This window comes from Emydura macquarii, unplaced genomic scaffold, assembly GCF_026122565.2.
Source record: "Emydura macquarii macquarii isolate MOO-44397 ecotype Brisbane River unplaced genomic scaffold, CSIRO-AGI_Emac_v2 contig_1477, whole genome shotgun sequence".
Lineage (NCBI taxonomy): Eukaryota > Metazoa > Chordata > Testudines > Chelidae > Emydura > Emydura macquarii.
In genome coordinates, this window is record NW_027131614.1 from 13,956,643 (window position 1) to 13,970,281 (window position 13,639).

The 13,639-nt window shown below is 41.4% G+C and overlaps 1 protein-coding gene across 3 annotated transcripts in view; it reads right to left on the reverse strand.

Moving 5' to 3' along the window:
- Positions 1-5,952: 5,952 nt before the first annotated feature.
- Positions 5,953-13,639, reverse strand: part of MTFR1 (mitochondrial fission regulator 1) — a 34,538-nt gene continuing 26,851 nt past the window's right edge. For all 3 annotated transcript variants that reach the window (XM_067553684.1, XM_067553685.1, XM_067553686.1), the window contains 3 exons: positions 10,196-10,439; positions 9,878-10,046; positions 5,953-7,959 (listed from right to left, as the gene is read on the reverse strand). In XM_067553684.1, the coding sequence (XP_067409785.1) occupies positions 7,900-7,959; positions 9,878-10,046; positions 10,196-10,439 (473 nt within the window). In that variant the 3' untranslated portion in view covers positions 5,953-7,899. The remainder of the gene's footprint in view (positions 7,960-9,877; positions 10,047-10,195; positions 10,440-13,639) is intronic.

Below are 13,639 nucleotides of genomic sequence, written 5' to 3' on the forward strand. Positions count from 1 at the left end.
GAGAGTTTCTCTCCATCTCTGGGTCCTGTTGTTTTTCAGTGCCTTCTGGTGCCAATGGGGCACAAGGTGCTGGAAGATGATCATGTGGTACTGAAGGTTGGTCAGTTGGTGCATGGGAATGATGCAGTATCAGCAGGTATTGGGATCTCCTTCTGACCAGTACCTTATAAAATTGTTACCAAGCTGACCCCCCCCCCGAGTTTCCAGTAAGCCCACTGAGGGTGTGGGGTAGGGGGAATGATCCCCACAGATACTCATGCCCCCTGAATGTAGGGCATCTGGTGGGGTCTGGAAGATCCTCCTCAGAATATTTGCTCAGCAGGGTGTGATGGTATGGTGCTAGAAAAGAGCCCGGTGCTGAGATCCCAGAGTCCCAAGAAGTATCATCCCCTGGGTTGAAAAGGGGAGCATCAGGGCTGGAGGTCCAACCAGGGTTAATCTGGGAAGATTACAGTTACAGGTGTCTGAGCGGTACCAGAGGGAGAGGCTTTTGTAGAGGTCTGTAACAGAAGATTCCAGTTCCTCTGATATGAACTGTTCTTCTAAGCAGGGCCCCCACATGGGAGGCGGGGAAGAGTACGCTTTACTGGGGCCTGGCGGCCCTGGGGGGCCTGGCGCAAGGTGCAACTCCCATTATCATGAGGAAAACATTTTTCATGGCTCCTGAGATTGTATGTATGGGATGAGGGATTGTGGGAGGGGGCCCGTGTTACAATTTTGTACTGGGCCTGAAAAAATTATGCTTGCACCCTGCCTATAAGAAGAAAAATGAGGAGGGCTATGGTATCTGGAAGTCTGAGTTGGTACTGGAGCCTGAAACGGGTCAGTGCTAAGATGGTGAGCACAGTATGAGAGAAGCTTGTAGAGGAACTTTTCAGAGCTCTGATGCAGAGGAGGCAACGATATGGGAGTGTGAGCAGAAGGCCTGTGCGTATTTCCATGCTGAGATGTCAGTCGGTTCCAAGGTAGGCAGCTTGAGATGCTATCTATTAAAAGACTTTGCACGCTGCTCCTTGTGCAATGCCGGCGGCTTGGTACTGGAATCAGATGGAGCCTCTACTATACCCCTTGAGGGATCTTAGGTCTTGTTACAGTGGATTAATGGTGGCCTACCCCTCTTCCTTATTTCCCTGGTAGGGGAAAGAGGTTGCTGCTTCTTAAAGTCCTAGGCTCTGAAGCAGTTGCTGGAGTGCAACAGCCCACCACAGCAGCCTGAAATACTGAAGCCAATCTACAGGGGGAGGAAGCGTGGATCCTTCTGGGGCTAGTGAGCATCCAATTAAAAGGAGCTTCAGTCTAGTCTGTCTTTTTTCTAAACCTGTGAACTTTGAACCTATACAGACCTTACACTGTCAGGTCCTGAGTATCTCCAAAGCAGCGAAGGCAGCTCAAATACCTATCTCTACAGGGAAAAGACCTGGGGCAGGTGTGGCATGGCTTAAACCTTGGGGTATTTGGCATAACCTGGAGTGCTAATGGATCAGAAGCAGAGGACCAAGAGACAAGGGACATAACTCTCTTTCTAAACACACCTGTGTCAAAAGAGAAATACAATAAAGGAAAAACTAAGAATAAATTGCTAAGTTAAGGAAGGTGGAAAGCGGAGAATAGTGGAGACTGGAGACAATCAATTGGTCTTGAGCCGTTGAGAAGAAACTGTGTGACCATAGGTCTGCTTCTCCTTATAATGCCCTTGTTTGGAGGCACGAGGTGCTGCTCTGCATAGGCTCATGGACACTGCTTTGCATTCTTTAGTGGAGACCGCACACCACATCTAGTTGAAGAGTAGACTTCAATATTTCATGAATTGATCAGGTGCCAAAGATCAAAGTATAGATGAGACCTGAATTTTTAATGGAAAAAACTTGCCCATGTTTGCCTTCTTTTTTTGGGCAAACAAAATACATCTTCCAGACCTTTTTGACTTTATGGTGCGTAAAATCAGGTTTGTGCCTTCATGGAAAGCTAACACATGGTTCCAACTTGGTTCTATGCTCACTAGGAGGGATGTAGTATAATGGGTATTGCTGGCTGCTTACGCCATAGCATGTGACCTGTACAAGTTTTGTGTAGAAGCCTGAAACAGCTGGTGGCACGCACACACACACACACACACACACACACACTGTGTAACCCTGACCCATGGCAGGTGACTGGAGCCAAGAACCAGAGATGGCTGAGTGATACACTTGTATGCTGCAGTCCAGGGAGTCATGAGGGAGACTTAAATGCCAGTTATCTTCACAAAACCCCTGCTCAACTAGCTGACAGCTATGTTTCCACCAATAAAGTCCCTAAGGCACTTACATTTTTGGCAGCTAGGCCTGCAGATAATCCAAGGGGCTTGGTGCCAAACTTGCATCTGTGCCTCAGGGGGTTCCACAAACTAGACGTTCCCCCCACCTATCTTGCATTCATGTCCTGATCTGGAAGGTGTGCTTAAAGCGCACACAAACCTTCACAAAAGATGCTGGAGGAGGTGGTGCACTCTGCCTTAATTTTTATCACAGGGGTTAGCTTAGCACACTCAGAGACGAGGTTGGAGACCTAGGTTCAAACCCCCACTATATCTGATGTGGCATAGGGCGTTGGGTCTACCACTTCCAGAGGAGTGCTAAACACTGGGATATGGGATATTCTGGGGCTGGTCTCTCTCTCTCCTAAAGGAGCTGTTCCACTGTATATACATACTTAGAATATTCATTGGGTCAGAGACCAGTGGGACTGATGGGTGGTTAGGACACTCAGCTGAGACCCCCCCCCAAGTTTCCAGACTCCCTACTTCAATGAAGTTATTTATTATACACAGTGGAACTACTTCACACGAGCCCTCTCCCAGAATATGTCCTCGTTCAGTGATTAGAGTACTCGGCTGGGAAGTGGGAAACAACTTCTAATCCCTGCTCTATAGCATGCAAGGGAGGGGAACTTGAACCCTGGGTCTCCCACAGGGTGGGTGAGTGAAAGAGGGGGATAATATAGTACATAATGCCCATAGAGGGCTCATGGCAGTGAATACCTACTGGAGAGAGAGGGCTTCCTAGGGCCCAGACTTATGCTCCTAAATCCATTTCTTAGTATTTTGCTTAGGCAGCTCCTTCCTCAGGATACTGGCTTTTGTGAATCCCATTCTGAGCAGCCTAGCTCTCCCCATGCATTGTGCAGTCTGGGTGTCTAACTGAGGGATGTGAAAGGCACTAGGTGCCTAACAGGTAAGTGCTACAACACTTATGACCTCAATTAGCTGTTGTGAAGCACATGTTCAGTTTCTGTTTTAAGACAATTACTCTCTATTTACAACTGGAAACAAGCCCAATCAAAACATTGATTCTAAACTATAAATCTGATTGGGGTCTACATGCTATTTTCTCCCAAAACACCTGATCTAGTTGCCCCTAAACTGTGGGAAACTTGTCTGTGGAGCCAAATCCAAGTCTTATAGCTAAGACCTATCTCTATAGTGAAGTCTATGGTGATTTTCCTTAGTCTGAACACTCATGCTTAAAAACCCTTGGCTCTGGCTAGCACCTGGTTGTATATATCACTGCATGAGGTAGAAGGATGTGAAGCAGGGGATACAACTAACAGAGCTTGGACTTATATATTTGACCATTGGCAAGTGACTTCCTCTGTGTTGCACCTTCCCCAGTTGTAGATGGGAGTGTGGAAAAATAGCACCTTACAGGTGATTGTAGAGTAACCAAGAGTTAAGTTGAAGAAGTGCTGGACACCTGTAGCTGCTGATCCAGCCTTCCATCTAAGAGTGTGGAAGCTTTTAAGTAATTAAATTTGTGTAGTCTCAAATTTTAGGCTGGGATTTTCACTTACAGTCCTCAGTTAATCAGTCTGAACAAGTCAATTGACTTTTGTGGAGGGGCAAGTTCAGTTTTGACCCCTAAGCTGTGTCTGTGCATTACAAATGAGAAAACATTGAAGTGCCCTCCTAGTAAACTGCTCAGGATGTTACTAAATGTGCTACAGGTTTAATGAATTGGGATTACAACTGAAATGCCAGGTGATTCACTCATGGGCTATGAAACTACTGAGGTAGGGACTATGTTACAAACATTAAGACATCTTCATATTACACTACCTCTAGAAACACTATCTAAGTTGATTTGGGGAGGGGAAGCAAAGTGCAAGGTTAACAAGAGGGACTAGCTTCATAATGGGATTTAGGCCTTACAGTGCCAATTTGTAGGTACCTTGAAAAACACAGATTCTAAAAGTCTAGGTTAAGCACCTGCAAGCCCCGGATAAGCAGCTCCCTGCCTAAACTAGCCCATGGGAGATGCTAACTAGAGGGCTGTTTCCTAAGCCATGCCCTACTCTGAGTCAGGCACTTCTTGGAGGGGCTTAATTTAACTTAACCTAGTGGGCAGAGCACTTCCCCAGCAGTGGAAATGGCTCCTCCTTCTCCCACCACCAGCATTACTTATTCTCTTTTTCCTCGGTGGCCCAATGACTTTATACACACGACAGTTCACCAGGAGAGAATGAAGACAACCTACATGCGACTCGCCCAATGGTTTGCACACTTTCTGGAGAGGTTGGAGATACCTGTTCAAATCCTCCTTCCCCTCATCCCGCTCCAATCAGGAAGAGGGGGAAATTGAATCTAGAGCTGCACAATCGTGGGGGAGTGATCTTTGGCCTGAATGAGTTGGGAACTAGTAAGTGGCCTCTGAGCATGCCTACTGGATTAGGCCCTGCAGATGAATGCTTATCTTCCTGTATGTAAGTGTCTAGCTGCCTAGAATGAAGCAGCAGTGCACATACCCACAGGCAGAAACTTAAGCACCTAAGAACTTTTTCAGCAAAAACCTAGGCACTGAATGAGTTTAGGTGCCTAGAGGGTTAAGAGGCAGCAACATGGGGGTTTCATGAATGCCAGTGGCACTTAAGTGTTAGATACTTTAGGCATCTACCTCCCTTTGTGAATCTGGCCCTAGAGTCACAGCAAGACCCATGGCTTTAAAGAAAACACTGTCATGGAAATGGATAGAATGATCCATTAAAAGGTACCTTGGATTGTGTCAAATTGGGTGGAAACTGTGCTGCCTTGTAAGCCTCTACTTGTAGCAGGCCAAGAAAACAGGCTCTCCTACTTCAAAGCATAGTTATTGAGGAGTATAAGGGGCATGTAAGAAAAGCCAAGTGGGGGATAGGAAAAAACTGCTACTCAATGTTATGGAGGAATGGCGCTCAGTACTCCTATACATAACTAAAAGGAAGGAAGTCTGGAAGACACCATACTTCCCAGGCACCCAAAGTAAAAATGAAGTGTACCTTGATCACTCAGCTCCCACAACTCCACTGCTCAAACAGAACAAGAAGCTGCAATTTAAATGAAAATATACAGCTTTTCCCAGACTATTTCCACCACACTGCTATGCAAGAGTAGCAGCCTTTCATAGCATCCAGTCTAATAGTGGGACTGATAATAGAACCTCAGAGTTACAAACTGACCAGTCAACCACACACCTCATTTGGAACCAAAAGTACACAATCAGGTAGCAGAGAAAAAACAAAAAACAAATGCTGTACTGTCAAATATAAACTACTTTAAAAAAATAAAGTAGTGACAAGGTAAGGAAACTATTTGTGCTTGTTTCATTTAAATTAAGATGGTTAAAAGCACCATTTTTCTTCTGCATAGTAAAGTTTCAAAGTTGTGTTAAGTCAATGCTCAGTTTTAAACTTTTGAAAGACCAACCCTAATGTTTTGTTCAGAGTTAAACATTTCAATGTTACGAACAACTTCCATTCCCACAGTGTTCGTAACTCCGAGGTTCTACTGTAGGAGCAAAGTAGCATACTGGATCTGGATACTTTTAAATAGCTTAGGTGATGCAACTAGAATCCCTTCAGATTCTCCACCACTTCTGAATTTGTTTCAAATTTCCCACCACCCACCTAATGTGTATGTGATCGAGAAAGACACTGCCAAAGTCAGCATTTTGGTTTTTATATTTTGTACATATCAGTATAGCACTAATTACTGAAACTCTTTGGCGACCAAATGGGACTTTGGAAAACAGTCAAAGCATTTAGAAGAGGAATTAACTAAAGTAAAAAGTTAAATGTTTTAACAGCTTGTGTAAATACATTAACACCTTTTCAAGTATTACATCAGAAATAAAGGCCTTGTTGATCACTGTTCAAATCTCAATTTAATACTGACTAGCATGCTTTGTGCATCTTCAATAACTTATATGAAAGTGGCTCCAGGTTGATGGAAAATGCTGTATTTTTCCAGCAGCTGAAAAAATGAAGTTTCAAGAACAAACATGCACATCACTGCTCCACTACCCACCTGTTCCTTTAAAACAGTGTGCTGAGTAAGATTGCTGATCCACCTTCTCTAGCTATATTTATCTACATTCAAAAGAAACTTGCTGTCAGTTTACTTGATATGCATGTAGCCAAGTAAGTTCTCTTGCGTTCCTGCTTTTTAGTTCTGTGAATGCCTGAATGTTTTCTACCCAATGTTTTATTACTTGAGAAAACTGGAATGCATTTGTCGCGTACAAAGGGTCAGATAGTCTCCCCCTGATAATCCACCTCTGTGCTGGTCAGACAGGACAAAGCTACCATATAGCAGGTCCCTGAAGGATTTCCCCTGTGTAGGGATCCTCAGCTGACAGAGCCTGTCAAAGATCTACTACACCACTCCTTCTCTAGAGCTAGTTCAGGGATTGGCCTCAGGATATCCCTGGCTTCTGAAATATTACCTTGGGGTCATGGGCAATTAATGCAAATAAAGGGAGCCTTCAGTCTCTTCTGCTTTACATGAGGGGACAAGCCCAGCACAAGACATCCCCATTAACTGTGTGGAGGTTGTAAAGACACTTCTCCCGTGTGTCAAGCGTTCTCCAGCTACAACTGAGATCAAAGCCTCCAAGAGCAGAAAGGTTTTACTAACACCCAATAGTTCATTTTGTAAGCACTCATTTCTTCTCATCTATATTACTTTTAACTTTCCAGACTTCCATGCTTGCTCACACTCTGACACATGCCCTGACATTGTCTCAAGTATTTTAATCTACATTGCTATTCTACCTTATTTCACACACACTGGTCGACCTTTCGACATAGGACTGAACCTGAAGCTAGCTGTAGCCAGTTGCCCAACATGATCAAATTCACCTTTAATGCACTATTTATATTGGGGGGGGGGGGGAAGAGATGATGATGGAACATTCTGCATTGAGAAAAGAGCAGTCTCATTTAAGAATTTTTTTTTAAAAATGCTCTGCTCCATACCACTTAGTACAAAGCTAAGTGAAATCAATGCAGTTTATCAGAGGTTACCTAGTCTGGCACCCTTTTATGAACAGTTCATGCTTTTTAGGCTAAAAACATCAAGAGCTGTGTTAAACAAATTCCAACATGAGAACTCATTTGGAACAGAAGTTTCTAGTCTCAAACTAAATGCTCCTTGCAAGAAACTTGTTACATCAGCTATTACATTAGAGATAAAAGGACTGACAGGAACTTACAGTACTTCATTCCCCTGATTGTTTACACAAACTGTCTTAAGACAGTCTTCAATCATGCATATAAAAACATTTGTACAGATAAATTAGTGTTAAAATAAAGCCACCTCATGAAAGTCTTAGTATTTTAGGTATTGAAAGCTAGACTTTAAAGTTGACTTTATAGATTTAAGAACTTGAGTACTGTCTCAAATTCTGGAGGTACCTGTCCCTCTGTGGCTGTTAACAAAAGGTAGAGTTAACATGTAAAATGAAGGCACTAAGTTCCTTTATAATTTCATGTCAGTGGTTTTTTTGTTTTGTTTTGTAGGAGGGCACTAAATACCCAGAGCCACATACTACATAACATGGATTTCTAATAAAAGCAGCTGAATAGTCTCTTGTAGTGATGTATAAGAAGTTAAGATTTTTCAATTAAAGTCTTCATTTTTCCTGTAGGCTTCAGTATATGTGGTCCAAACTGAAAAGGGAAAACACGTACATGATAATATCTACAGATACTGGAAACTGTAGCATCATTTTATTGTCCAAATTCCTAAGTGACATTGGATCTCAAGCAGAAACCACCCACCATTTGTCTGCTTTACCCTGCTTCCATAAATGCAAATAATGGGATTAGATTTAGATAAGTTTTACCCACAAAGTAACTAGGAATCATCTCCAAGGGGAAACTCATATCCGGAACCAAGTGAAGTTACTCAGATGAACCAGATGACTCCACTCCCAGAATAAGTTTGCTGACCAACACTTTTCCTCCATAGCACCCATAAAGGAACTCATCAGCAGTGCTAACAATCTCATCTGTTGCAAGGTCCTTCGTGAACCATGTATAATGAAATGTGAGGACCAGACTAGGGGGGAAAAAGGCTGCCTAAGGGCCACTCACAATAACTGATAAAGTTAATCTTATTAGACCACAGCTAGTTTTTGTCAGCACCACAATAATTCTCTGTCAAAGGCCTCTGGAAACTCTGATTCCATTAGTCTCTGACATTACCATCCAATCCAGTCCCTTGCCTTAGATAGGCCACAATCTGAAAGTGGAGGAAGTAATGAACAGTCCCTGCCAAGTAAGACATTAACTTAGGCTTTTATCCCAAGTCTTGTGAGTTTGTTTTTTTTAAATTCCTAGCTCCTGGAAGCACCTGATCAAGAAAATCTCAGCCTTCATTACAAAAAATTATAGCCCTCATGGTTGTAGAGAACAGCCTACAAATGTGACCTAAATGAACCTCAAAGTCTCAATCCAGAAAAAACAACCAACCTTGATTATTGTAAGGCTCCTGATTTTTTAAATGCTTAGGGTTGGTAATCTAGTTCTTCCCCAATCAGACCCAGAACACAATTAGCTATATGAGTAAACTCTATTATGCTTTCTACCTCTTTTGCTGTTTACTTTCACTTTCATTTTTCAAGATGAGTGAAAAGCAAGAGCTTAATCTGGTCACTTATTTGTTCTCCCTTTCCTGTCCTCTTACACTAGCACAGTGCTGCAGTGACTGCTTGCCAGAGCTGCAGGCAAATTTTATTGCCCAGCAAAACTTAAAATGTCACAAGAATAAAAAGGGGAAAACATGAAAGGACTCCTCTTCTATGTTTTGTAACTAGAAATGCAAATGCAAGAACTTGCAAACACTAAATGAAAGAATTTCTGAACACTTACCCTGTGAGAAAAACCTTTACTTCAATTTCAATCTTTTCTCATGCCTTAAAGCACCATGTTTGTTTGTTTATTTTTAAAAGACAACTGGGTTCCATTTTAAGGTCCTAGTGATGCAATAAAACCTCTTTAGCCTGCTCATGATTTACATGGTCAGCAAAAGTCCTAGCTAAAGGTACCCCCTTACGTGTTTTGAATAACAGCAGTCTCTCCACTCCCCAGCACTGCTGATGCATAGGCCAAGCTCTCTGGGCTCTCACTCAATTGCCTACCTATTCCCAATAGGCACATGCAGTATTGCCAACACTATGCGTTCAAAAATCAGGCCCCAAAATCATTTAACACATACAAAAACATTTCAAGCTGCCTTTGATTTGAGTCATTATGGTTCATGTTTTGTTGATTCTCTAACCATGAGGGCTTGAAACTTTTTTTTTTTTTTAAATGAAACACAGTCTCTCATATAATCATCTGACTTCTTAAAGCTCCAGCTCCTGGAACCACAAATACCATGAGATTTAGAATACAGAAGTATCAGAATTGGCTACATTGCCCATGTCTGTGTTGCAGCTTGTGGCAGGCACACCTCAATTGCTTATGGGGGTTTTGTGGAGATGGAGACAGTCTGACAATCGTCTAAGGTTTCTGAAGAGATTTACATTGGCTTCAAAGTATGTAAGACTGAGCCCTAGGATATGTCAAGAATTTCAGTACTCACCAGCATCATTTCAGACTTTGTTTGTGTTTCAGACTGTGGAATCTGTTTTTCAATTTCACTTTGGCTATCACTTCTGTATCGATATGCAAATTTCTTTTTGAGAGCTTCGGCTATTAGTGCTGCAGGATCAGTCGGGTCACACGATTTGCATTTTGTGCCTTCTGCTGGTCTTTAAAGGGAAACAGTGACACAGCAAGACTTTAGAATGAAGTTAGAGCATCATTGCCTTTCAAATGCTAGATCAGCAACAGTCCAAAACAACTGAGGAAGACTTTAGACTGAGCAATAATAAAATTACACAAGTTATTGTGTACTCACCTTTTCACTGAGCGCAGTTTTACACTGTTCATGTCTTTGAGGATCTCCAGCATGTTTGGCATTTCAGGCTTCTTTGGACCATTATCAATCAAAGTCTGTCCAGCATTTATTTTCTGGCCTCTCCGCTCTTTAATGAGATCAATAGCAGACATACTCCGATGTAGCACAGAAGGTGGAAGAGGTGGTGGGGGTGGTGGAGGCGGCGGCGCTGGTGCAGGAGCAGATGCAGTAGGACTTAATCCAGCTACAACACACCAAAACATTCATTTCTAATAATAACTATGTGCCCTTTTAAAGAAAGCTTGATAATCTCAAGTGTTTTGAAAAGAGCAGACTTACTGCACTATCAATTTATTTTTTTCCTGGGGATGTTTTGGCAGAAGCTTACAGGCCAGGTTTCAGTCCTAAACCACCTAAAAATGACAGCACTAAAACCCCCTCAGCTAATTACTGTTCCAAAAGGACTAAAAGCTATTCAGTTCCCAGTTCAGATTCTAACAGTAGATGCACATCTACTAAGCCTACAAAACTTGTTCAACACCAGGACCTGTTTTCACCAACTGTGCCTCTTTTGGGGACAATAATTAATGGTGCTTAGGGATAGTTTGAAAGGCAACTCACCAAGTTACGTACTTAAGGCAGCCACTGTGGCTGGAAGAAATCAACGTTTAGAAATAATTTTACTAGGGCTGGCAAGCAATTAAAAAAAGTTAATCACCATGTTAAACACTAGAATACCATTTAAATATGTTTGGATGTTTTCTACATTTTCAAAAATTGATAATTACAATACAAAACAAAGTATGCAGTGCTCACTGTATATTTATTTTGGATCACAAATTTGCACTGTAAAAAAGTATTTTTTGATTCCTCATACAAGTACTGTAGTGCAATCTCTTTATTGTGAAAGTGCAACTCACAAATGTAGATTTCTGTTACATAACTTCACTCAAAAACAATATAGATCTTTAGAGCTTACAACCAAGTTTGTTTATATTTATGGGAGATAATGCTGCTTGCTTCTTGTTTACAATGTCACCTGAAAGTGAGAACAAGTGTTCACATGGCACTGTTGTAGCTGGCAAGGTATTCACGTGCCAGATATGCTAAACATTTGTATGCCCCTTCCTGCGTCAAACACCATTCCATAGGACATATTTCCATGCTGATGATGGGTTCTGCTCGACAACAATCCAAAGCAGTATGGACTGATGCACATTCATTTTCATCATCAGAGTCAGATGCCACCAACGGAACTCATTTTTGGTGGTTTGGGTTCTGTAGTTTCTACATTGGAGTGTTGCTCTTTTAAGACTTCTGACAGCATGTTCCACACCTTGTCCCTCAAATTTTGAAAGGCAATTCAGATTCTTAAACCCTTGGGTCAAGTGTTGTAGCTATCTTTAGAAATCTCACAGTGGTACTTTCTTTGTGTTTTGTCAAATGTGCAGTGAAAGTTGTTCAGTTTAAGAGAACATGTGCTGGGTCAGCATCCGAGACTGCCATACCATGAAATATAAGGTAGAATGCAGGCAAAACCACAGAGCAGCAGACATAAAATTCTCATCCAAGGAGTTCAGTCACAAATTTAATTAACACATTTTTTTTTTAAACAAGCCTCATCAGCATGGAAGCATGTCCTCCCAAATGGTGGCCAAAGCATAAAGGGACATACAAATGTTTAACATATCTGGCACATAAATTCCTTGCAAGGCTGGCTATAGCAGTGCCATGCGAACGCCTGTCTTCACTACCAGGCGGCACTGTAAATACATTTAAATTGGTATTTTATTGTTTAACAGTGCAATTAAAATGGATTGTGATTAATTTTTTTAATCTGGTTAACTCAAAACAAATCAATCACTTGAGTTACTGTGATTGACATCCCTAAATTTTACACATAAGTAACATTTTGGACAGACAACAGTAACAAATGTATCCCAAGTAAAAATTCCCCTTATACTTGTCACTGGTCAAGGCAAGATTCTAAATGAAATTACTTAATGACTATAATTACCACCCCCCTATAAGCAGTAGTGATTCTTGCTGATTATTTTCAGAAATGGACTTCTCATGTGAGATTCTTAAACTTGAATGGCAGAGTTCAAAAAGTTGTGTGAATCCCAGTTAAGTCTTCACCTTGTTTACCTTTGTTTTTTGAAAGTCTTGCTAACACTCAAGAGCAGAAGCTGGCGATTGACTGAACTGATTGGGTTGTCACAAAAATTAAAGATCCTTGCATCACTTTAGGTGAACATTAAGTCAATGTTACAGGAGTAACCAAAAATATTACATAAATCTTGGCAGGTACATAAGTGAGAGAATGTCCCAAATAGTTTTAGAAACAAGACTATGGAATTTAAGTCACTGATTCTGCTCATGCAAATTTTTATTTTAACAAAACCTTCACCCTCCCACCCCCAATTAATCTTAAAAGTGAGCCAAACCAACCGTCTGGGACAGAAAGGACGTATAATGTTAACGTATTTAAAGTAGTTGCCATATTCTGCCAGAAGAGGGAGGTAAAAGAAAAAGCTATTTAAACCGAAGCCTAGACTGAAAGCCTTCTAATGAACAGAAAGAAAGAAATCAAATCTAGAAAAATATTAACCAGGGACATTTGCTATTTAGGACATTAGTGGCATTTTGACATGTTTAGAAGTGTGTTAATTTCACACCACAGTGGCCTTCAAAAGGAGGAATGGAATTGAATTACCTTTCAAACTATTTCAGTGCATTGAGTTAGTGGCTCACATAGTGGTCACTTATTCCCCTATCATATCACAGATTTGGATACTGAATTACAATCTCTTCAGGCAAATCAGCATTTATGATCGAATGGTTAAAATTCAGGAAAGACTCAATATACCTATTGCCAGCTTTCCCACAGACCAAGCCATTTAACCTCTGCCAGTTTCTCAGCCTTCATTCCTATCTGTAATGGGTACAGATTGTAATGCTACCCTTGTCAGCTGAAAGAATTCAAATCTGTGAAGTACTTTAAGTATATCAATGGAAGATGCTATAAAAATGCATAGTATTTTGGGGGATGGGAGGGATGCTGACTATGGTAATAAGATTAGGACATTCACTATCAGAGGTTCTACAATTTTCAGCTTCCATCTGAACAGAAATTGGCACTCAAGAGTCCTCAGACTAACATCTCATCCCAAGGATGACTCCTGTAACAATGCAAGTCTCTCTCTCTTGCCCCAAAGATCTTGTGTGTTATTACACTGACTGATGAGAGCCCATTATAATATAGAGGATTTAACTTGTGAACTTCTGCCCCAGAGACCAGTGAGTCAATGGCATTAGGAGCTAATACTAAGAAATAAGCAGCCATTGTAACAAGTTACAGTTCTATGAAGAGTGCCAGGTCTATTATAAGCTGTGAGAAAATATCCTAGGTATCGTGCTTATTTATTCCTAGTCATGTAATAG